The 23,272-nt window shown below is 32.6% G+C and overlaps 3 protein-coding genes across 8 annotated transcripts; 2 read left to right on the forward strand and 1 right to left on the reverse strand.

The window, feature by feature from the left end:
• The first annotated feature begins 811 nt into the window (after window positions 1-811).
• Window positions 812-1,399, forward strand: LOC111886501 (glutathione S-transferase T2-like). Its single transcript, XM_023882754.1, has one exon. It carries the CDS (start codon window positions 812-814, stop codon window positions 1,397-1,399), a length of 588 nt encoding a protein of 195 aa, XP_023738522.1.
• A 9,789-nt stretch (window positions 1,400-11,188) lies between these two features.
• On the reverse strand, window positions 11,189-13,077 carry LOC111886523 (DET1- and DDB1-associated protein 1). The gene is made up of 4 exons (XM_023882778.3): window positions 12,873-13,077; window positions 11,976-12,036; window positions 11,733-11,794; window positions 11,189-11,501 (listed from the first exon to the last, which is right to left on the reverse strand). Exons 1-4 carry the CDS (start codon window positions 12,957-12,959, stop codon window positions 11,412-11,414), a joined length of 300 nt encoding a protein of 99 aa, XP_023738546.1. The 5' UTR covers window positions 12,960-13,077; the 3' UTR covers window positions 11,189-11,411.
• Window positions 13,078-16,230: 3,153 nt separating this feature from the next.
• On the forward strand, window positions 16,231-18,808 carry LOC111886481 (uncharacterized). 6 transcript variants are annotated; one of them, XM_023882730.3, is made up of 7 exons: window positions 16,231-16,358; window positions 16,589-16,700; window positions 16,965-17,059; window positions 17,138-17,381; window positions 17,453-17,649; window positions 17,925-18,112; window positions 18,303-18,808. In XM_023882730.3, the coding sequence occupies exons 3-7, from the start codon at window positions 16,965-16,967 to the stop codon at window positions 18,587-18,589; spliced, it is 1,011 nt and encodes a 336-aa protein (XP_023738498.1). In that variant the 5' UTR covers window positions 16,231-16,358; window positions 16,589-16,700; the 3' UTR covers window positions 18,590-18,808. The 6 variants fall into 6 exon arrangements, with proteins under 6 accessions (XP_023738498.1, XP_023738496.1, XP_023738499.1 ...); XM_023882728.3 differs by having other exon boundaries at window positions 16,232-16,365; XM_023882731.3 differs by having other exon boundaries at window positions 16,273-16,365; window positions 16,567-16,700.
• Window positions 18,809-23,272: the final 4,464 nt, after the last annotated feature.

Genomic DNA, 23,272 nt, shown 5'->3' on the forward strand with positions numbered 1-23,272 from the left:
GGGACTGCGGTTCAACCCACGTCAGCCAAGAACACCGCCCCCAGGCCACGGTCTGGTGCTGTCTTGGCCGTACTGCGGCTAGGAAATACCGCGTTGTTTGATTGGTCTTTGGGTTTTGACTACTTTTTGACCGTTGAATCGGTCTTTGTGGTTAATTTCTTTTTTTTTTAATTTTGCTATATATATATATATATATATATATATATATATATATATATATATATATATATATTACCATTTTTACACAACCTTTAACCATATCTCCACTCCTTTTCTTTATTTTTATTTTTTAAATGTCATCTTCCAAATGACCCAGCAAAGAAAAAACATCAGTCAGAAATACCAACACCCTTCATTTGATCAACCGATTTTCTCACATTCGTATTACCACTACGACGGTAAGTTTCCGTATTTTCCACAACGACCAGCGCAACCACAACCACAAACACCACCAATACCACAACCCGACCCAGATTTTAATCCATTTGATTTTTTGTCTCAACCCGAGTTTGTTCAACAAACACAAACACAACCAGAAACGGCCGTTTCTGATTCTGAACCGGAATTCGTTAGAGAAACTCAGCCCACTCGAGCAGCAACTAAAAGAAAAAAGAAGGCGGAGGCTAGATGTTGGGAACCTTTGGAAGCGTTAGTGTTGGCACAATCTTGGATCGATATTTCAAAAGATGCGACGGTTGGAAAAGACCAAAAGCATGACCGCTTTTGGATTCGCGTTTTACACAAGTTCCATAAAGGAATGAACCGTGGAGAATACCGTTCAAAACATCAAGTGTACTCCAAATGAGGGAAGATGAACAAGGAAGTCATGTTGTTTAATGACTTGTGGAACAACATGAAACGTCAACGGAAAAGTGGAGAAAGCGATGAAGTGATTTTGAAGAAAGCGTTGAAAGTGTATCAAAAAGAAAATCTGAAGGTTTTCAAGTTTCTTAAAGTTTGGAATTTTTTGAAAGATAAAAGGAAATGGCTGAGTAGCAAAACATCAGACGAGCATATCGACAGTGGGTCAAAACGCAGCAGAACATCTGAGTCCGACCACACTACATCAGATGCTCGTGTTCAATTTGATCTGAACAAAGATGAACCTGTTCCAGTTTCACCACCTTCCCGACCAATGGGAAGAGACAAATCAAAAAGCAAAGGCAAAGGCAAAGCGTCAGATTCAGATTATTTGAAAGAAATGGGATCCGACATGAAGGGTATAAAAGACAGAATGGACAAGATTTTGAAAATTTCTTCTGAAAGAGAACTTCGGAAACAAATGGAGAGCGACATGCGAATACTAGCGATGGACACGTCGAATATGACTGGGGCCGGGCTTGAAGTGGTTTTGGCGATGAAGGAGGAAGTGAAAAACCGTTACATCAATCGTAGCTAATTTCTAACTTTTTTTCAAGTTTTTAATCGTTTCGTGTGTGTGTTTTAAGTTGTAGGTTTTATGTTTCTACTTTGTTTCTCTAAATTTTTAGGTTTTTTTTAAATTAAGTAATGTATGATATTTGTATTTTTAATTGATGAAATATTATCTTTTTAAAATTATGTTTACTTTATGAAAAAAATAAGTTTTATTAAATTAAATAGTTAACAAAAAAACAAAAAATAAATAAAAAATAAAAGTGTGGCACCACCCCTTGGTGTGGCAAGAAACCACACTTGTGTGGTATAAATTGACATGACGCTTATGGTATACAGTATTAAAGAAACTCATCGTATCTCTCTCCTCTTCCTTAGACTATACAGTATTATGTTCAAAACGCTGGTGGTACGCTGATATGGACCCATTACCGGCAGTAAACACCGCGTCGTACCAATTTTTTCACCGATGGTAGACTTCCTCCAACGGTGAAAGTTGAATGTTTGAAGGTTTGTGAGTGTTGAGAGGCATTGCTGCTACTTTATTTTTTTTATTTTTTTGGTAGGTAAAAAGATTATCAGACCCTACTCATAGATAAAAGATCACCACCCTACACCCTTTAACCTTATCCTCTCCAAAGTCTACTTAAAATTAAATTTTTTTTGTTCATCCTCTATAAATAAAAATTAAACTATCTCATTCAAGCACACTTTCATTCTACGGGTCAAAAGAAGAAAAAAAAATTGACATGGTTTTAAGGGGGTGAAATCAGAAATAAGGGGGAAATATATATATATATATATATATATATATATATATATATATATATATATATATATATATATATATATATATATATATATATATATATATATATATATATATATATATATTAGTTAGGTTAATAATTACATACACTAATTTTTAATTGGAAAATGAATAATATAGTTTAATATTCTATACTTTGGCCACAGTACTTTTACATTTCATATTTTGGCCTCAACAACTTCATATTGGCAGATTTGAACCCTGAGTACAAAATAAGTTATACAATGTCCCTACAAGGCTACAATTTACAGCAAATATCAATGTACATTTTTTTTTGTTTTTTTACAGAAACGGTTCATTTGCTTAAGAATTTCATATGTTGGCAGGCTTACCCACAGTGTTGAAAATAAATTACAAAAATTGTCTGTGTAATTTATAGAAAACGTCCTTGTGCATATTTTATTTACAGAAATGGATCATATATTTAAAAAATTACAAAAATGCTTATTTCCTAATAGAAAATTTACAGATTACGAATTTCACCCTAGTTTTGACTATTTTAGTTTGGATTGATTTTAAAAAAAAATGATTTTTATCAAATTTGAGTATTTTTATAAATAAATAATATTTCTTATATAATTATTAAAAAATATAAAAAGAGGTAATGAAAGGATATCTTTTTGTACGAAAAAGGAACGTGAAAGGAAAATTACTTGGTTATGACAATCACCAAACACGATTAATTGCAAATACACAATACGTGTATGGGAATGTCTAGCTGACACCCCAACTGAAGTTAGTCATTTTCGGAATAAGAATACGTGGGACAACTATATAAGAGTTATGCAGTATACGATTTCTCTCATCCACTCGTAGGAACTCTCGCACTAATTTAACCATGTACAAAATTAAAAATAGTTGGAATCACTCCAATTAATTAAGATAGTCAACAAAGTTCAAAAGTGGAGAATATGAGTTATAATCTTCTAAAAAGTTGAGCCTTCAATATAAAATGAGATAGTTGATGAACTTCGAAAACTAGAGAAGTGATGGAATTATACTCATGAACGCAAACAAAAATAACTCAAAGTCACATTCTATAAAAAAAGGATTTGGCAAAAATATGGGCGTCTGTACTAGGTCCCTTAATTCCCGTGATTTATCATTTTTTTTTCTTGTCGGGTTTCTTCAAGTCCAAGTTTCTTAGAATCATTTGTTTTTGGGATTCTTACACCAGCCTTGCCAATCCAAAAATCTACCAATTTTATCCTTGTTGTTCAACCAGTAAGAAGCTTTTCACAATCTTCATTTTTTATTAATAGTAAGATAAAGACAAAGATGATGTATTTGTTTATTATTATATTAATTTTATAGATCAGTTTATTGATAGTTAAATTTGATTTCTAAAACACCATAGGTCGGTTGAATTTTAGGCAGGTTTGAAAATTGCAATAGCCATATTCTACTTGTTCTTTGGAGGCTTACCAAATATCTATATTTTTATATTATATTATTTGCTTTTTTTTTTTTGAAAAATATGATCTTTGGAATAATATGGTTTAATGTATTATATTTAATGAAACTCAAATAACCGATAAAAGGGTACAACGTATTGGGCTCTTATACATCGATAAAAGGATACATCGACAATAATCGTTTTTATTTCTTTTTCTGATCATACACGATGAGATAAAAACAAAAAAGAAGTTAACCAAAATATGGAAATTGCACTCCCATTATCATGCATAAAACAACAAAATTAAAAGATATATAATATGATTTAGATATAAAACTTGATGCATGCACATACCAGGTAACATCAACTTTTGTTACAAATCACTAATATTTTTAATAAACCATATTTTTTAGCAGCTTTTATAAACCAAATCGAGGTTCACTAAACCAAATAAATATTGAATATACTTTACATTCCACTTTGAAACATAAAAATAATTTTGTTCCAGTGTAATTAGTGTAATTAACTGCATCAAACCAGATCAAACTAGATTCAGATTTTTAATCATATATTAAGTTTTTACATCCAAGTAAATGAATTAATATATTTTGGATGTCAAAGCTAAACTTTTTTTTTAATATAGATCTTGTAATCACAAGATTACTATGAAAAACTCCACATCCTTTTTAGTCAAATCCTTATTACATATTTTAGTTGTATTCAGGGTCGCACGTAACCTCCAATTATAAGGGCCTCAAAATTCAAAGGTGTATATAGTTATGATATACCTTTTTCAAGAAAGTATATATAGTCATACACAATTAATGTAATTTTTGAACTTTGAAATCAGAAAAGAAAAATCAAAATCTTAATACAAAATAAAAATCCTAAACCGATTGGGTTTATCAACAATTTAATGCAAATATATACATCCAAAAAAGAATACAAATTCTATTCCTAATAATTATATATAACAAAGTTTTTAATTTTTATAAAACCCATTAGAAATTAAAGAAAACAAATCTAATAAATCAAAATCTAAGAAAAGTAAATGTCCAAATAATGCTGCCAATGAATCGTCAAAAACCGTTGCAAGTCTTTCTCTTCGGGAAGTATAATTGAAAGTGTGATGCACTTGTCATCTAGTAAAAGATTTTGTGTTGGAAATTATTTTTAGCACAATCTATGGACTATTTTGAATTTCAGAAAGAGATTTGTGTTTAATCATAGGAGACATAGACAAGATAGATTATTTGATGATATTGTTGTTTTTACTTTAATTGGGTTTTTCACTGGAAACATAAATTCCATATTTCTTGGAATTTATGGCTTCAAAATCTTATTTTGAACAGTTCGATGCAATTGTCTCGTTTTAGCCTTAGCTCCATGCGGATTTTTGTTACATATTTTCAATCGTTGAAACATATATATATATATATATATATATATATATATATATATATATATATATATATATATAGTTTGGTTATTTTGTTCTATCTATTGTGTGCTTGTATGATTGATTTTTGACCAATCATTTAGTTATTTTATAAAGTAATTAATACATATTAAATGTTAATAATATAATAAATATTAATTAAATTTTCAGCATTTAATATGCATTAATTACTTTCTTAAAATAACTAAAATGAGTTGTTCATAATCAATTCTAAAACTACACAATAGATGGTAAAAACATTTATGTAATTATATATATATAGTTAGATTTATTTGAGACAACTATATTTTATGAGATATGCGGACGCAATATTTACTGCTCATTTAGCAGATAAAAAAATATTTTTAATATGCAAAATAAATTAAAATTTTCGAATTTTTTTTAAATATTATTTGCATCGTTTATATTTTTCAAAAAATAAATAAAAATAGAGAAAAAAATTACCGTTTTTTTGAAATATCTTTGAAAATTCTAATAGAATATTCTAGTAAAAATTACAATTTTTTTACAATATTCATATATTCTATTAGAATATTAAACTACAAATATTCAAACATTTATAATAGAATATTAGAATATTCTACAAATTCTAACAATTTTAATAGAATTTTAGAATATTTTAACATATGGAACAACTCTAGTAGAATATTAAAATATTATAGTAATCTAAAAATTGCATTTGAATACTTACAGTGTAATATTCTATTAAAATATTTTCACATATATTTCAAAAAGAAAAACAGTAATTTATTTATTTATTTATTTTGGTAAATAAAATGAAAAAAATAATAATTAAAAAGGGAATTTTCGGAGTTTTCTTATTATTTTGCAGTTTAGATTTATTTATTTTTATTTTTGTGATCTCCAAGATGAGTCTAAAAGTTAACATGGTTTCAAATGGACCTCTCTCTATCTCTCATATATATATATATATATATATATATATATATATATATATATATATAGGAGTAGGATCAAATAAGAACACCTAAAAGGTTGAGAATGCAAGAACGGATCTGGACCATCAAAATATTTAGATATGAGGCTATTATCAAATGGGCCATTTATGTAAATTCTAAAACCATGGGTATTTAAGTGTAACTTGTAAAAGGTCACAAGGCTATAATGGTAATTGCAATTTTAACTTGTTCCTATGATTTCTCAATCACCTCTCTCATATTGCCGTTTAAATTATTTTCCCCCACCTCATCTCTTTTTCTCTCTCTCTCTCTCTCTCTCTCTCTCTATATATATATATATATATATATATATACCTGGGGTTGAATCAATAAACCGCCTCCATCATCTGTATTCCCCCGATTTCTTCCTAATCACAACATCATCTTCACTTCGCCATCTATCGCAACCCTAATCGGACCTTTGCAAGTCATCTAATTTCTCATCTTTCTGAGTTTTCTCTTTCACAGCACATGGTAACATTATATCAGCGAGGCTATCAGGGATGCATATTTTCACAATGTAACTTTGACTAAAAGTCAACAATAGTGAGATAAACCCTAGAACCATCAGTTCTACACATTGCCATGATAAAAGAAAGGTTATGGAATACAGATTCATGTTTTTTTATACAAAATGGTGTAAGGAAATGAGAAATGTTTAGATGTTCACCGGCTTTCACCTTCTCCAAAGCTTCAAACATCGATTTCTTATGATTATCTATGAAAAACTGTGAAATTTTCATGATGTTAGAGATAATCAATTACTCAAATTATCTGATTGAAATCGACCAACATATAATGATAATGATAGTTATTTATACATTCATCGAACAACTTATCTGCATCTAAAATCTGACGAAGTTTACGACAAAATGGAAAAACAAATGACATGAAAGAAAAATACATTTCCAAGTTTGTGAAGAAGCTTCTCTAAAGGAATGGAGACGATGATGATGATTGCACAAACACCAAAAACAGCCCATGTGGGTGTTTGATCAAGTTGTCGTGTACCCTCGGTTTCACCCCCTGCCATTTCAGACTGAAATAGAGAACTCAAGGAACAAAATCAAGGTTTCTGAGACATTGATTTCACTTATTTGAAGGAATGTATGTAGAAACAAGAAACAGATGATGAATTAAAGGGTTTTTGAGTCTGATTTGATCCTCCACGCAAGAACAAGAAGAATGAAATTAGTATTAGTTTAATGGTTACAAATGTATTTGGTTTTTAATCTTTATATCATGCTTTATTTGCTTATATTTACAATCATATTCATATATGATTGCAACCATATTTAGATTTGTCAGCTTTACAAAAATTTATTAAAAAAACTAAATTAATAAAATCATAAAACTATATTGTGTTATTATTTATGAATAGATGTTTAATCTAGATGTAAGTAGCCAATATGTTTTATTTATTTATGATTATAGTTGTATTGTAATTTTTCTTTATAAATTGTGTTTTATTCGTTTATTATTATAATTTAATTCATCTATTCATTCACGATTACAACCGATTCATATATGACTACAAATATGTTTTTATTTTTGTATGATTACACATATTAAGTTGATATCATTAATTCATCAATCTTTTTTATATACTCATAGAAAAATAAAAAATAAAAAACATTTTTTAATCATGGTAAAAACATTTTTGTAATAATCTGATTGATTAAAAATAGATTAGATTTATTTTTAGTTTTTAGGTAAAAAAATCAATTAATTAGATAACATCCAATGATTGTAGGAATTAATTAATTATCAATATTTAATTACATTGTAAAATTCCTTTTACACCCTTATGAAATGATTAGTCTACAACTGTTCTCGCGTTCTCAACCTTTTAGGTGTTCTCATTTGATCATCACCCTATATATATATATATATATATATATATATATATATATATATATATATATATATATAAGTTCATTTGAAAAAATAAAAAAGTTTGAAAATGAGGGAATCATTCTCAGTCACTCATTTATTTTTGCCGAAAAAACCTCAATCATACCAGCGAAAATAGGAAGGAATACATATGTGTTTTCCAACAAAACATGTTTCCTTAAACTATGCTAATCATTACCTTAATATATACAAAAACATAGGTTTTTTTTTCCTTTTTTTAATTTTTAAGGAGCTATTTTTATTGAAAATTGATTTTAAATATAACAAAATTCATAATTTTTTAATCTCTACAAATAGACATCCATATTGATATAGTTTTTAAGATAAATTAAAATTTTTATTATTTATTGTTTCAGCTATCGTTATTCATAAGTGAATAGAAACACATCATGTTTTTATTACAATATATTCGTTATTCACTTATGAAGATATATATATATATATATATATATATATATATATATATATTACAGTTTAAGTATCATTTATATTGCTTATTCATATATTAATAACAAATTAACTGTAACAAACATCTGTTAAATGTTATATTCATATATGAATATAAAATATTACGACAACTAATACACGTTTTATTCATATATAAATATAATATATGACGACAGATGATGTAAAAAATATATTTTAAGTAAGAAAAATTTATTACGTGTTATATTCATATATGAACGATACTCAAACTATATATATAAAAAAAAAAGTTAAGCATACGTTTTATTTATAAGTAAATAACGAATGTATTGTAATAAAAATCTGATGAATTTTTATTCACTTAAGGAAACATGTTTGGTTGGAAAACAAATGTGTATCCGTTATCCATTTCCGCCGGCACGTCTAAGTGTTTTGCGGCAAAATAAATGTGTGGCTGAAAATGATTCGTTCATCCTCAACTTTTTTTTCTCAATTGAACCCTCTCTGTCTCTTTATATATATATATATATATATATATATATATATATATATATATATATATATATATATATATATATATATATATATATAGTTAGATTATTTTGTTTTCACTATCTATTGTGTGCATGTATGACTGATTCTGGACCAATCATTTTAGTTATTTTAAGAAAGTAATTAATGCATATTACATGTTGAAGATATAATGAATATTAATTACATTTGAACCTAACTCTCTCTCTCTCTCTCTCTCTCTCTCTCTATATATATATATATATATATATATATATATATATATATATATATATATATATATATATATATATATATATATATATATATACTAGTTTATAACCCATGGAAACCACGGTTACAAAATTAATTAAATATTCATAGTAAAAAATTCAAAATTATTAATCAATTATTTTATATAAAATTTTAAATACATTATTAATTAAGAGTTTTTTTTATTAGTTATGTAAAATTATAATTATTGATTCAAATAAATATGTGGAATTAATTTATCATATATATTATACTCTTTTTATTTGTGAACTAATGAAAACAATAATATAAAATTTAAAATTTAAAATAAAGAATAAATAGATTGACAAATAACATCACATTAATTAGGAGGTTTAATGAATTTAAAAAAGAGAATTAATAGAATGACAAGTGACATCATATTAATTAGGAGTTCTAATATTATGACACTTGACAAAAGGACTACTCTTTTATTAATATATATATATATATATATATATATATATATATATATATATATATATATATATATATATAATGTGTGTGTGTTTGTGTGCTTGTGTGTGTATCAAGAAATGGCACCCCATTGGATAGCCCGGACCCAACGACACGTCACCTTTGGAAAGTTCGATTCTTTTTTTGGGCATAATTGGATGACCAATTAAACTAAAAAGACAAAGGGTTTGACTATGAAATGGTAACTTTCGAGTTTATCCCCAAGATTATTGACCCTAAACACATTGGGCCCTTTTACCAAGTCTCATTACAATTAAACTCCCGAACAAAATCTTTTAGTTTGGTGTATAAAGACTAATATAACCTCTTAATGTGGTGAACAGGTTTGTATTTTTGAAGACTTTGAAATCATAAATGTCGCTTTAATTCTCTTTTTCCTTTATTTAAACTATGAAAACTAGTTTTGTTAGAAAAAAATCAATCAACCCATTTATGCTCATCATCTCAGCCCAACACTCCCTCTCCCTTGATATGGGTAGACGCATGTGTATGCTTGTCCTTCAACCAAAAGTACATATGGCAAACGCTACAAAAATACATAATATTTAGAGTATTGATAACAAGTCAAATAAATCAATAAATGAAATGTTTTAAACGTCATTGAAAGAAAAGTTAGGTGGAGGGGGCTAAGAGTAGTAGGCCTTGAAAAAAGGTTTTGATGGTATTTCTTGTGGAAATGAGCTCGAAATTGAGTTTGGACTTGTGAGGCTGCTAAAGCTAAAAGGGTCGATTTTAAGTCAATATTGTGACGAGGGCTGGTTTGAGAGAATAAGAGAAAAGTTGTGGGTCAAAGATGTAAATTAGTCAGAGATTTCATTCAACTCCTCGGTGCTATCAGATTTTCTAGTCAAATAGTCTCAATAGTTTTAGAGTTTAGACCGTTGAATATTTGCATAATCAAACAAGATTAAAAAGAAAATTTTCTACGGGTGGCTGTGGCTTGATAATGACAAGCATGTCAAAATATCCAAGTGTACAACCTTTTATGCATGTAGAACAAGTACCTATAAACATATTTGGAACATATGTTTGCGTAATAAAACATTGGACATTCTTCATTTGTGAACAATAAAACCACCTTCAAGGTACTAAGTCTAATGCACAAAGTAAATTACCTTGAGTGATACAAAGAAAACGAAATGACTGGATGTAAGTAAACAAATGGTTGGACTATTTTAGATGTAATAAATTATTAACTGCAACAGTATGCTATATATTAAAATTAATTTTTATCGTTAAAACACGATAACATATGAATAAAAGCACGATAACAATTTTTTGGTTATGATTGTCTAATAATATGATTTTAATTTACTATAACAAATAAGATATACCACAAATTCCTAAAAGCTAATAAATATAAAAGGTGTCGTTAAAAATCTATATCTATCTATATAAGTTATAAAATAAGAATAAGTTTGTGTTGATTTTTGTGGATTGAGATATAATAATATATACATACATTGTATGTTATGTGACTATGGGCAATGGGTTTATCTACATATAACAAATTTCATATATGAATGTCTCTACAAAAAAGCAGCCCAAGAAAATGTTATGCTTATGCATATGCAATTTTTTTTGTTATATTTATAAATGCAAAATGTACAAGTCTGTGTAGCTGAAAGTACACACCATGAAGCATTAACAATTGGCTTTATCTCATAGCTTCCCAAAAACATACAACACACATATAGCATCGACAACCAATAATATTTACATCAATGTGCAATGCATTATGATTTATGCATGCATACTCGATTACTCATGAATCCATCATGATAGAGGATCTGAAGAAGAACCTCTTGGATGCTTGCATTCTTGCTCGGGTGCCAGATTCTCAGGGGCAGCTCTCTTTGGTCTCAACTGCAGACAGAAATGATAAGTTATGAAACGACAATGAAGGGTATTTTTGTCTTTTTTGCATTCGTGTGTGTGTGTGTGTGCGTGTTTGCAGACATAAACACACTAACCCAAGTATAAACATGTCTTTTTGAGTTGGTGTATGCATTTATTTGTACACATAGAGACAATAACCCGCAAGGGCAAACTCGTCTTTTTTAGTAGGTGATGACATAAATACAGAAAGAATTTCACCTTTTCATCACCACGCTCATAGAATTGCCTCAGAAGTATGTTTTTGGCATCCGAAGATATTACTGCAAAAATTTACTTTCAAATTAAGAATACAACTGATCTTGTGTTTATACATGCTTCTATAAAAAGTAAAAACATACTGTAGAACTTTATAGCAACTAAAAAAACATTGGTGTAGGTGTAGCCATATGAAAAATAAAATTGAAAAAAAAAACAAGAAAGGGTAGGATATAATTATGTTACCTTGGTCAGGTGGTGGAAGAGTTCGTTCATGAGTTGGATGATATGTAATTGGTGTCTTCTTCTGAACAAAAAGTAAAGCAATGCTTTCGTGATTAATTGAGAGAATTGCCATCATATTATTGAACAAAGTAAAACTAATGTTTATCCATTTAGCTAATATAGAAGATAAGTTAATAAATTTGAATAGGTGCTAACTGTGATATCTTTAAAGAAGATGAATCTCTATCTCTATCTATAGGATGCTTAAAATTTTCAATTGCAAGTATTCCCAAATTTGTATTTTTATGGTGTTTGCTCTTTTGATAATTCTATGTAATATGCATTTTAATACTCCAATTCCCACAAGATTTAGAAACAATGTTCAAAGTGAAACTAATAGCAGAGATGTAAAATACACTGGAGATGGACTATCACCATGTTCATCTCAGACAATTAGCAAGCTTGTATAATCAATTTTAACCCTAATATGGACAAGAGCAAATCGTTAATATTTCCAATTTCACTTGGCAAGATCCTAAATCAGATTCCAGTCTAACATCAACAATTAAATAAACAACACCAACAATTTCAAAACAAGTATCATTCAATTAGTAAAATAATAGCATAGGAACCCCTAAATCAGATTTCAGTCTACCATTTTCAATACACATAGACCATTTAAAAAGCAGCATCGACATTACACTAGTTGTAAAAGCGATTCATTTAAAGAAAACCGACACTACTACAGATGCATTTAATGACAGGTCAACTAAGCCCGAAAACACAAATGTTATGTTCAATCGATGATGATTTAAGGGTGAAAATCAACCGTGGGGTTGTGATTTGATTACAAAGAAAAGAAAAGAAGACGGAAAATGTGATGTGATGTGATGTGATGAGATTGAGATGAGAGCTTACGGAAGGAGCAGACGGATCGTTGGGGCGAAGTTGGCTGAAGTTGTGGGGGTCGAAGGAAGGCCAATTACCAACAATCCACGACCCCATTAAAATCGATTACAGTCCCACAGATTTCTCAGCCCCGATAATCGCAGTTTCTGGAGATGGACAGATGAGGAAATTGATTGTTTAGGGATACTTGATACATTTTTGTGAACAGTGGCGTGCATTTTGGTCTTTGGTCACGACCCATTTATCTCGAACCAATAATAACTCTTTCCGGATTTGGCCCGAGATAACCAATTGGCCATGGGTTTTATTGAAAAAAAACATAATGAATTTTCTTTGCATGTTTATAAATTAAAGGAGTAATGACAAATTTGGCAATGTAGGATTTTGCAATGTCATTAGCTAGTCCTTAAACATCAAAACCTGTTAAATTAAAATTTTAAAATTTGAATTTGTCATGATTTAGCTAATGATATGGCAAAAAAAGACACTTGGCCAAATCTAAACATCATCCATTTGTTTTTGGTATAGTATAACATCGTGAGCCTATTAATCTTCCTTTGGGTTCAAAATCATGTGCTAGATACTATCCAAAGGTTACAACATATAACTTTTGAAGATGACATCATCTTCTAATCAGAGCATTAATAATCGTTTTTTATGCAAACCTATGATGTGGGTGTGGATTTAAAATGAAGAATAAGACATCGTGGAACGATTTAAACCCTGACATGAGGGTAAGAGGGCATGTACCAAATACTTTTGTTGTCCTTCTTGATATAGAAGATAGTGAAAATGTTAGATTTTTATTTTGGCATAGTGGAAGGTTAGCAGTTGTCTTTGGTTTGATGCAAACATGACATGGGACACCGAGTAAGAGTAAGGTAACGAAGAATTTACGTGTTTGTAAAGATTGTCATGCTGCTTTGAAGATGATATTAAAGATAGTTGATAAGAAGATTGTTGTAAAGGGTCACAATTGGTTTCATTGCTTTAAAAATGGTGAGTGTTCTTGCAAAAAATATTAGTAATTAATGTATGCAATTTGGTCTCCCCATTTTAGTCCATTACTTGTGCTATGTGTATTCAAATTTGAGAAAATTTATCAAATGACCAAATAAAATGGTGTGTATGGAGCAATTAACCATGAAAAGCTGAAATTTGTAAAATGACCATGACTTCCGCAGAGAGGGCTCTGCCGAAGCCTTAAACCTATGAGGAACTTGAATAGCACTGAGGAAATGAGGTGGCAAATGTATTTTTGTAAAATCATCAAACAGAAAAACGGGTTTGTAGTGTTGGTTGCGGAAGGAGGAAGGGTTTGGGGGAGGTCTGTTGCCAAACGAAGAAGGGAAACGGGAAAGAAACGATTGATCGAAATATGGTGAGTAAACAGCTAGAAAATCAGGAATTTTGCCATTTTCAAACGAAGAACAGTTTCTTAGAGCTATTTGGACGAAGAACAGATCCGCAGATGACCTTTCTGCGGAGCCATAGTGTCCTATGTCGAATTAGCCTTTTTTTTAAATAAAAAATTGTTTTTTTATTTGTTAAACATCCTCAGGGGCTTCATAGTTCCGTAGAGCCATATGCATTTCCGCAGAGACATCTTCTGCAGAAGTATGTAAACTATCTTTTTTTTTTTTTTGTCTTTTTTCCTACGTGTCCAATTCCCCAGAGGTTTAAGGCTTACGCAGAGCCCCTCTCTGCAGAAGTCATGGTCATTTTACAAATTTCAGTTTTTCATGGTTAATTGCTTGATACACATACTTTCTATTGGTCATTTGATGAATTTTCTCTTCAAATTTATCAAAAAGATTCAAGTTACATTGTGTAATTATTTAGTTTGGAAGCATCAAGTAGTAACCATTCATGAAGAATTTACATGGTGTAGTTATTTAGTTTGAATAAAAACCCCTCCTACAAAGATCAACCATGCAACCATGGTGTATTAGTGTTCTATTCTTGGAACTGACTTATAATAATAAACTTTACCCATGCTCGTGAAAAGTTGGCGGCTCTTGTTGATCAAACCCGTTAGCTTAAGAATATGATTTAATTAAATTCGAATCTTGTTGCATTAAGTTTTTTTATACTCAACTTTTTTCATATAATTGAAATAACCGGTGGCAAGATTATTTTGATGATGGTGTCGTCTATTATAACGGAATCTATAAAGGCAATTTGAAAAAAAAAGTAATAAAGTTAAAGTTTTGATAATAAAACCCGAAAATAATTGACTAAATTTTTTGCTTATTGTAATTTATTTTCTAAGAGAGAAATTATTTGTTAATTACTAATTTATTATTAAACAATTCAATATTTAAGTATTAAAATAATTCTAATGTTATACTAAAGAGGTGAACATCCAAATTGGTTTTTAGAAAATCTAAAATCCGATCCGGATTTAGTTTAGGAAAAAACCTATTTTAAGGATATCCGATTCGTCAAGATAGTTATTATTCCATATTTTATATTATAATAAATATTTAAATAATTTTTTTTTATTTTTTTCTAAAAATAAACGTTTAATACATATCGATTGAAGGCAAACGGGCAACAAGCTGCGCCGCTAACCCTTTCTGGATGACAAAACCAATTCTTTTGAAAACAACATTTGTGGATCTAGGAGATATGACATTAGAATGCATGACCCGTTGGACTCTATTAAAGAGCTCCATAATATCTGAAATAAGCGATTTTTAGCAGCTTTTTGACATCCGGTTTAAAAAGTGGGTCCAATCCGATTTTAGACATTGTATAAAAAGTTTTGGTTTTATCCATCACTTTTTTTATAGTTCAATAGATTGATGTACCCCTTTGAATATGGCTTCAATAGTGGGTATGGTCCAATGTTTACTCTTCTAGGAAATATCAATGAATATGGTAGAACTGTCTTCTAATTATTTTTTTACCACCTCTATGATGGTTCGAGCCACATTCTTCCATAACTACTTTGCATTTGTGGCATGGTTATCTGTTTTTAGGGGTGAAGTCTAATTTTTTTTTTAGGCTGTTCCTCATAAATTAATTAGTTATGTATACCCTAACTCTCATGGGGCTTCGCCATTGCCTGTTTTGAGACCACCAAATCTCTAAAATCCTTGATTATTTCTGCCTTTAAACATTTTCAAAGAATCATTGGTTTATAAAGATGATAAAACATTGTTATGATATAAACATTATAGAGATGAACTATGAAGTTAGTATCTTTCATGTATTTTAGATATTCATCTTCCTTTTAAGAAACATTTAAGAAAATTAAATGATGTTTATCTTTTTTTAATTGTAATTTAAAAATAATGTTCGAAGATATAAACATAAAGGACCACAAAGGCTTAAGTTCACGGTGATTTGTGTTACAAAACTGCAAGGAGTATATTTGTGGATATATGAAGGACTATTTGCGTAGATAAAAGGAAAACGGAGGTTCATATAATTTCTCTTCGACTCACACACATAGCATTGACGAGGTGAACCAGGCGGAAGTTCCACAAGGTAAACGGTAAAGATTACTTCTTCTATTTCTCAAACTCCGTTTAATGGTTTCTGATATTTGATTTACAAGCTCCGTCGAGAAATTTTTGCCACTAATCAGCGATTAGTTTCTCGGAATTAGTTTAACTCGCAAATCAGTATTCGTACACCATTATGTGCTCTATAATCACATTAGTTGATTCACTAATTGACTAGGTATTTACTACAGTTGCTTGTATGATTCAAATCAGGTGTCAATTTCAGCATCAGATCGAATCGCTCTCCTAAGTCCCAACAACACAACCCACGCCGCCGTTCATTGCCTCACTGCCATCGCTGCCGGACCGCCGTTCATCGCTGCAGGTAACAAATCCAAGACTCTAAGCCAACATATAATGAAAGGAAGTGGTTTCAAACAAGTTTTATTCGATTTGATTTTAGTTGAATCATGAATCAAGTTATCAAGCATTCTGTATTAGGTTACTGATTTTTTTGAACCCAAAATCAACTAGTCGATTCAAACAAAATTGCATCGTCTAAATAATTAAATTGGACTATTCTTGCATCAACATTATTATCATATGAATCTTATTCGTTCTAACATGAGTAAAACAATTTTCTGATCAGATGCTACGTTGCTACTGGATCAGTTTCCTTTTGTCACTTTCTTGTTCCTTGGGTGTTCTTCATGGAAGCATCGGTGATGCTGACCCCTCATATAGGTAAGTAAACCTTGTATCATCTTCCTTCATATCATCTTTCAAAGGAAAACTTACACATCTTTTTTGTACCTGATCTAGGTCATGCCTAATAGACTGTGAAGAAATTGGATGTGTGGGAGATACATGCCTTCCACACTGCAACATCTCATCTAATGGTACCCCTCTAGATGGTCCTTGGTACATGCAAGAACCTCAATGGGATTGCCAAAGTGATTGTAGGTACCACTGTATGTTAAAAAAGGAGCAAGAACGTGCATCATCTGGTCAAAAACCAGTCAAGTATCATGGAAAATGGCCTTTTAAAAGGGTATTCGGAATTCAGGTAATCTTAACACCTCAAATTTGATTCTAAATAACATTTATTGATCTTCAAAAAATAATTTTTTTTCCCAGGAGCCTGCTTCTGTTGCATTTTCTGCTCTGAATTTAGCAATGCACTTTCATGGGTGGCTTTCCTTCTTCATTCTTTTGCATTACAAGCTACCTATGAAACCAGATAAAAAGCCTTACTATGATTATGCTGGTTTATGGCATCTATACGGGCTTCTAGCATTGAATTCCTGGTTTTGGAGTGCTGTTTTTCACAGTCGGTGAGTTTATCAGTGTCTCTTTGGTATGATGGAATCAAATCACAAAGGAATGGAATGAGTTCATGGGGGAATGCTCCATTCCGTTCCTATTTGACATACAAACAAGATTTTCATTCCATTCCCTCTTCGATTACTGCATATACCAAAGACTACCTACATGATTGTTTTTCCCAAGTATATATATATATATATATATATATATATATATATATATATATATATGTATATATATATTAAATAACAAAGTTTTATAAATTTTGTTGTTATGTACACAGAGATGTGGAATTGACAGAAAAGCTAGACTACTATTCTGCAATTGCATTGCTTGGATACTCGCTGATTGTATCCATATTAAGAAGCTTCAATGTGAGGCTGGAGGCTGCAAGAGTCATGGTTTCTGCCCCTTTGATTGCATTTGTCACCACCCACATTTTGTACCTCAACAACTACAAACTTGATTACGGTAAGTTTCCAAATTTACCATTTTGACCTTGCTGTTATTGTTATATCATACTATGTCAATATGATTGATTTGAAAAGATGTCTGAAACTATCATGGCTTGATTGGAAAAAATAAATCGATAATCACAATACAAGACAGTATACTATTTCACAACATTAATTTTTTGTTTATTTATAAAAATGATGATCAGGGTGGAACATGAAAGTGTGTGTTAGCATGGGAGTTGCACAGCTATTAATATGGGGAATATGGGGTGGAATAAGTCATCATCCATCACGTGTAAAACTATGGTTTGTGATAGTGTTGGGTGCATTAGCAATGCTTTTAGAAATATATGATTTTCCTCCATACCAAGGATTTATTGATGCACATGCGGTTTGGCATGCCACAACAATCCCACTTACTTACATGTGGTGGAGTTTTATAAAAGATGATGCTCAGCTTCGAACATCTTTTCTACTCAACAAGGTAAAATAAAAGTGTCTGAATGGGTAAAGGAATCATACTCATAGGGGCATAGCTACTGAGTTCTTTCTTCTTTGCAGATGTTTCTATTTTTTCACATAAACACACTTGTTGATTAAATTACGTAATTAATTTGTTGGAGAGGAGAGGATGAGATTTAACCCTTTTGTGTTGTTGCGTTGTTAAAATTAAACAAGATGTGATTAAAATGATGAAAATGAGTTGGATAAATCTCAATACTTGGATAATGATGAAGAGCACGATTACGCTTTCAGCATACCGGAGTTTGAAAAGAGAAATGAAATGTTGTTTTCTGAAATGATATAACTGATTAAAGCAAAATTTATAAAATATTTTACAGATATGCCTCCGGTTACTACATTGAACCAATTATGAATGTTGGGGATGTTGAAACATTACTTCACAACATATATATATATATATATATATATATATATATATATATATATATATATATATATATATATATATATATATATATATATATATATATATATATATATATATATATATATATATATATATATATATATATATTTGAGAACCACCATAACCGTTAAAATAAAATGTAACATTATTGTAAATAGAGTAAAATTACCATCCAATTTCAATCGGCCCCTTTTCCTTATCTATGTTCGTTCCCTTTTGTTTCTTTTTTGTCGTTCCAGAAAATCACCAACCTCCCTTTACCCTTTTGCTGTCTTTACCACCGGTTAAAATCCACGACCGCCGCCCTAGTCCGCCAATCGCGACCTACACTGTCATCGCTCCTCTTCTTCACCGTCATCTTCCTCCTCTGATAGCTTGAATCTAAATCTAAGTTTAAATTGTTTTTTTTTAGCTATCGGGAATAACTCTTAAGTCAGGCGAAAATCCACCACCACCACCCTTCTCTGCCGGTTGCAACATTTACTATTGTTGTTGCTTTTCTTCATGACAGTCTCCCTTATCTACCAGCTCGGATCTAAATCGCAAACTAAAGTGAATTTTATTTGCTATCAGATTGCCAACTAAGACTTTTACTATGGCTTACAAAGAGAAGAAACGAAAATTGAATAAGGTATTCAATCGAACTCTTAATTGTGATTCAGATATTTTATACATCAAATTTTTATTAAATAAAAACTTACAATCCAATTTTTATATCATTGTTAAGTGACATCGATGAAATCTGTCAAGAAATAAAGTAAGAAAAACATATTTAGTGATAGGCCCAAGGACTCATTGGTCTATAGCAGGAAGAAAAACAGGCCCACTCCATCTAGCCCAGCTTAATCATTTCGGATCATTTAATTTATTTTCTTATTGGTTGACGTTTTTGTCCTGTCTTTATGTATTGAGAGTATGTTATTTTCTTTTTGTTCCACTCATGATTGTTAGTAGTAGGGTAGGAGTGTTTGGGTCGTTAGGCTGTATTGGTCGTCTGTCTTTTTTTGTCCCCTGCCCTCCTTCTTATATGGAGAGGGAGTCTTGTTTCTTCCTTATGTGAAAAATCAACGAAACAGTTCTTTTGAACTTGGAAGAGCACCCGCCTCTATAATTGTGGGATTTCTTTGTTATCGTTCTAGTTTGAGCTATCAATTGGTATCAGAGCACTCAAGATTCAATGGGAAGCGCTTCCAAAGAGGCGGCGGCTGTGAAGAAGGTCGAAGAGCAAGTGGGAGTCATGCAGGTTCATCTTCAATCTCATGGAACTGATATCCAAGAGATGAAGTTAAGAATGTACAGTCTTCTTCAGGGCCAGGACCAAATGAACCAACGTCAAGATGAACTGTAGATGAGCCTGAATAAGGTTCTGGAGAGGCTGGATATGATAGCGGGAGCGCGGAATGGTCGCAACAATCCACCCATCCCACCTTCAGGTAACACTACTCCCTCTGGTTCGCCATTGAATAGAAGCAAGGGGTCGGCCAGCTCTGTGATCGTTGGGTCTGGACCAGTTAACTCGGTACCGGGAGGCTCTGGACCAGGAGGGTCCAACGGCAATGGAATCGTGTTTGGAGCCCTCTACCAGAGTCCAAACAACACCGGGGGAGGAAGATATGAGTTTAGACATCAGAAGATCGACATGTCGTAGTTTGATGGGGTAGATCCGGATGGATGGATTCTACAAGCGGAGCGATACTTCGCTATCTATCAACTGTTGGATAAAGAGAAGATAACGGTGGCAGTTCTTAGTTTAAGTGGCGATGCTCTGGCGTGGTATCGATGGATGAGCCAACGATCGATGATAACCACGTGGGATCAACTGAAGGAGGTGTTCTTAAGCAGATTCCGACCGATTCACGGTGGCGACTTGTACGAACAGTGGTCCGCCTTAACTCAGACTGGAACGGCTGAGGAGTATGTACGCCGATTCATCGAGTTATCGGCTCCTTTAGAGGGAGTGACAGAACGGGCCGCTCTGGGAAACTTCATGGACGGGTTATCGGAGCAAATCAAAACCGAACTGAGATTGTGGGCTCCCATGGATTTGGGTCGTGCAATCGATCTAGCCCAGTAAATAGAGGAGAGGAATCGGGCCCTGTTCGCTAGTGGATTTGGGGCGCTGGGAAACTAGAGCACCCAACCGGGTAAAAGGAAAATTGGGGGAAAACCCACACATGGAATCGCCATCACGTAATCGGATAAAGCGAGTGGGTTCAACCGTCCTCATCGAACACTGACAGAGGCTCAAATCCAAGAAAAAAAGAGTCGAGGCGTGTGTTTCCGTTGTGACGAGCGGTGGTTCAAGGGGCATGTCTGTAAATCCCAGATTAACATGATACTAATTGACGAAGACCATAACACTGAAGACGAAGCAGACGACGCGGATCCAATTACTTTGGTATGCACTGAAGTCAACCCAGAAGTGGAGGTGTCCCTTAACTCCGTCGCCGACCTCTCCTCCCCAAAGACGATGAAAGTGAGAGGTGCTATTGGGAACCAGCCGGTGGTGACCCTAATTGATCCAGGGGCCACCCATAACTTCATCTCTTCCCAATTGATAACCACGCTAGAAATTCTCGTAGAAGAAACCGAGCCATATAGGGTGAGGATGGGTACTGGAGACAATGAGAGAGGAACAAGGATATGCAAGGGGATCGTGCTCCATCTTAAAGGGCTCGACATCACTGAGGACTTCCTTCCCTTGAGGTTAGGAAGTTTCGATGTTATTCTAGGTATGTAATGGTTGGAGACTCTTGGAGAGACGAATTCAAATTAGAAGGAACAAATTATGGAATTTGTTGTAGGGGAAGGAGGGCTAGAATCGAAGGAGACAAATCCCTGGGGAAATCTTTAATCTCCTTTAGGGCAATGACTCGTACTGTGGGGAAAAAAGGCAGCAGGGTGCTAATCGAGCTCAGCAATACAGAGGCGGGAGCTGAAAACCTTACACCTGTCCCAACTTTTTTGTAAGATGTGATTCAAGCTTTTGGGTGTATCTTCCAAGACCCAACAGGGTTGCCTCCTCCAAGGAAATTGGAGCATCAGATAGTCATCAAGGAAGGGACAACCCCAATCAACGTCATACCCTACAGGTATCCTCAGTACCAAAAGAATGAAATAGAAAAAATGATCACAGAGATGTTGAATGCGGATATAATTCAACCAAGCAAAAGTCCCTACTCTAGCCCAATAATACTTCTCAAGAAAAAGGATGGATCATGGCGGTTTTACGTGGATTATAGAGCCTTGAACAGGGCGACAGTACCGGACAAGTTCCCAATTCCGATGATCAATGAATTACTTGATGATTTGCATGGTTCAGTCGTCTTCACCAAATTGGATTTGAAATCCGGCTACCACCAAATACGCGTTCGAGTTGAAGATGTCCCTAAGACCGCATTTCGGACACACGACGGGCATTACGAGTTCAAGGTAATGCCCTTCAGTCTCACCAACGCGCCAGCCACCTTTCAAGCCCTAATGAATGATGTATTCCGCCCCTACCTTCAGAAGTTCATCCTAGTTTTTTTTTGACGACATCCTTATATACAGCCGAAGCGAGGAGCTGCACCGTGAGCATGTGTTAACTGCCCTCAACATCCTAAAGGAGCATCGACTATTTGTGAATTACAAGAAGTGTGAGTTTGGGAAGGAACGCCTCACATACCTAGGGCATGAAGTGTCGTACGAGGGAGTATCAACAGAGAAGAACAAAATACAGGCCATGCAAGACTGGCCCACCCCAAAAAACATCAAGGGACTAAGGGGTTTTTTGGGGCTTACCGGATACTACAGGAAATTTGTAAAGGGCTACGCAAACATAGCGAAGCCTCTCATAGAACAACTTAAGAAGGAAAGGTTCGGGTGGAACGAAGAAGCGGAAAGGGCATTCGTGTTCCTCAAACAATCCATGACTAAGGTCCCAGTCTTAGCCATGCCGGATTTCAACAAGACCTTCATTATTGAAGCGGATGCATCAGGGCATGGGCTAGGGGCCGTTTTGATGCAGGAACAACGACCAGTCGCATACTACAACACCACTTTGGGACCCCAAGCGCAATTGAAATCAATCTACAAAAAGGAACTTATGGCCATTGTAATGGCGGTCCTCAAATGGCGACCTTACCTTGTGGGGAAAAGGTTTGTTGTTCGCACGGATCAGCTGAGTCTCAAATACATCCTTGAGCAAAGGGTGATTGGGAGTGATTACCAAAGGCAGTTCTCTAAGCTTATGGGGTTTGACTT

Source organism: Lactuca sativa, chromosome 3, assembly GCF_002870075.4.
Source record: "Lactuca sativa cultivar Salinas chromosome 3, Lsat_Salinas_v11, whole genome shotgun sequence".
Lineage (NCBI taxonomy): Eukaryota > Viridiplantae > Streptophyta > Magnoliopsida > Asterales > Asteraceae > Lactuca > Lactuca sativa.

What these genes read in the sequence shown, in the direction of transcription:
- LOC111886501 (XM_023882754.1), top strand. Translation starts at nt 812, where the DNA reads ATGAACAAGGAAGTCATGTTGTTTAATGACTTGTGGAACAACATGAAA.
- LOC111886523 (XM_023882778.3), bottom strand. Translation starts at nt 12,959, where the DNA reads ATGGGGTCGTGGATTGTTGGTAATTGGCCTTCCTTCGACCCCCACAAC. An exon ending in TCTTCCACCACCTGACCAAG is followed by an intron (nt 11,795 to 11,975) that starts GTAACATAATTA and finishes AAATTTTTGCAG; the next exon opens with TAATATCTTCGGATGCCAAA. An exon ending in ATGAGCGTGGTGATGAAAAG is followed by an intron (nt 11,502 to 11,732) that starts GTGAAATTCTTT and finishes TTCTGTCTGCAG; the next exon opens with TTGAGACCAAAGAGAGCTGC.
- LOC111886481 (XM_023882730.3), top strand. Translation starts at nt 16,965, where the DNA reads ATGCTACGTTGCTACTGGATCAGTTTCCTTTTGTCACTTTCTTGTTCC. An exon ending in AAAGGGTATTCGGAATTCAG is followed by an intron (nt 17,382 to 17,452) that starts GTAATCTTAACA and finishes TTTTTTTCCCAG; the next exon opens with GAGCCTGCTTCTGTTGCATT. An exon ending in CAACTACAAACTTGATTACG is followed by an intron (nt 18,113 to 18,302) that starts GTAAGTTTCCAA and finishes AATGATGATCAG; the next exon opens with GGTGGAACATGAAAGTGTGT.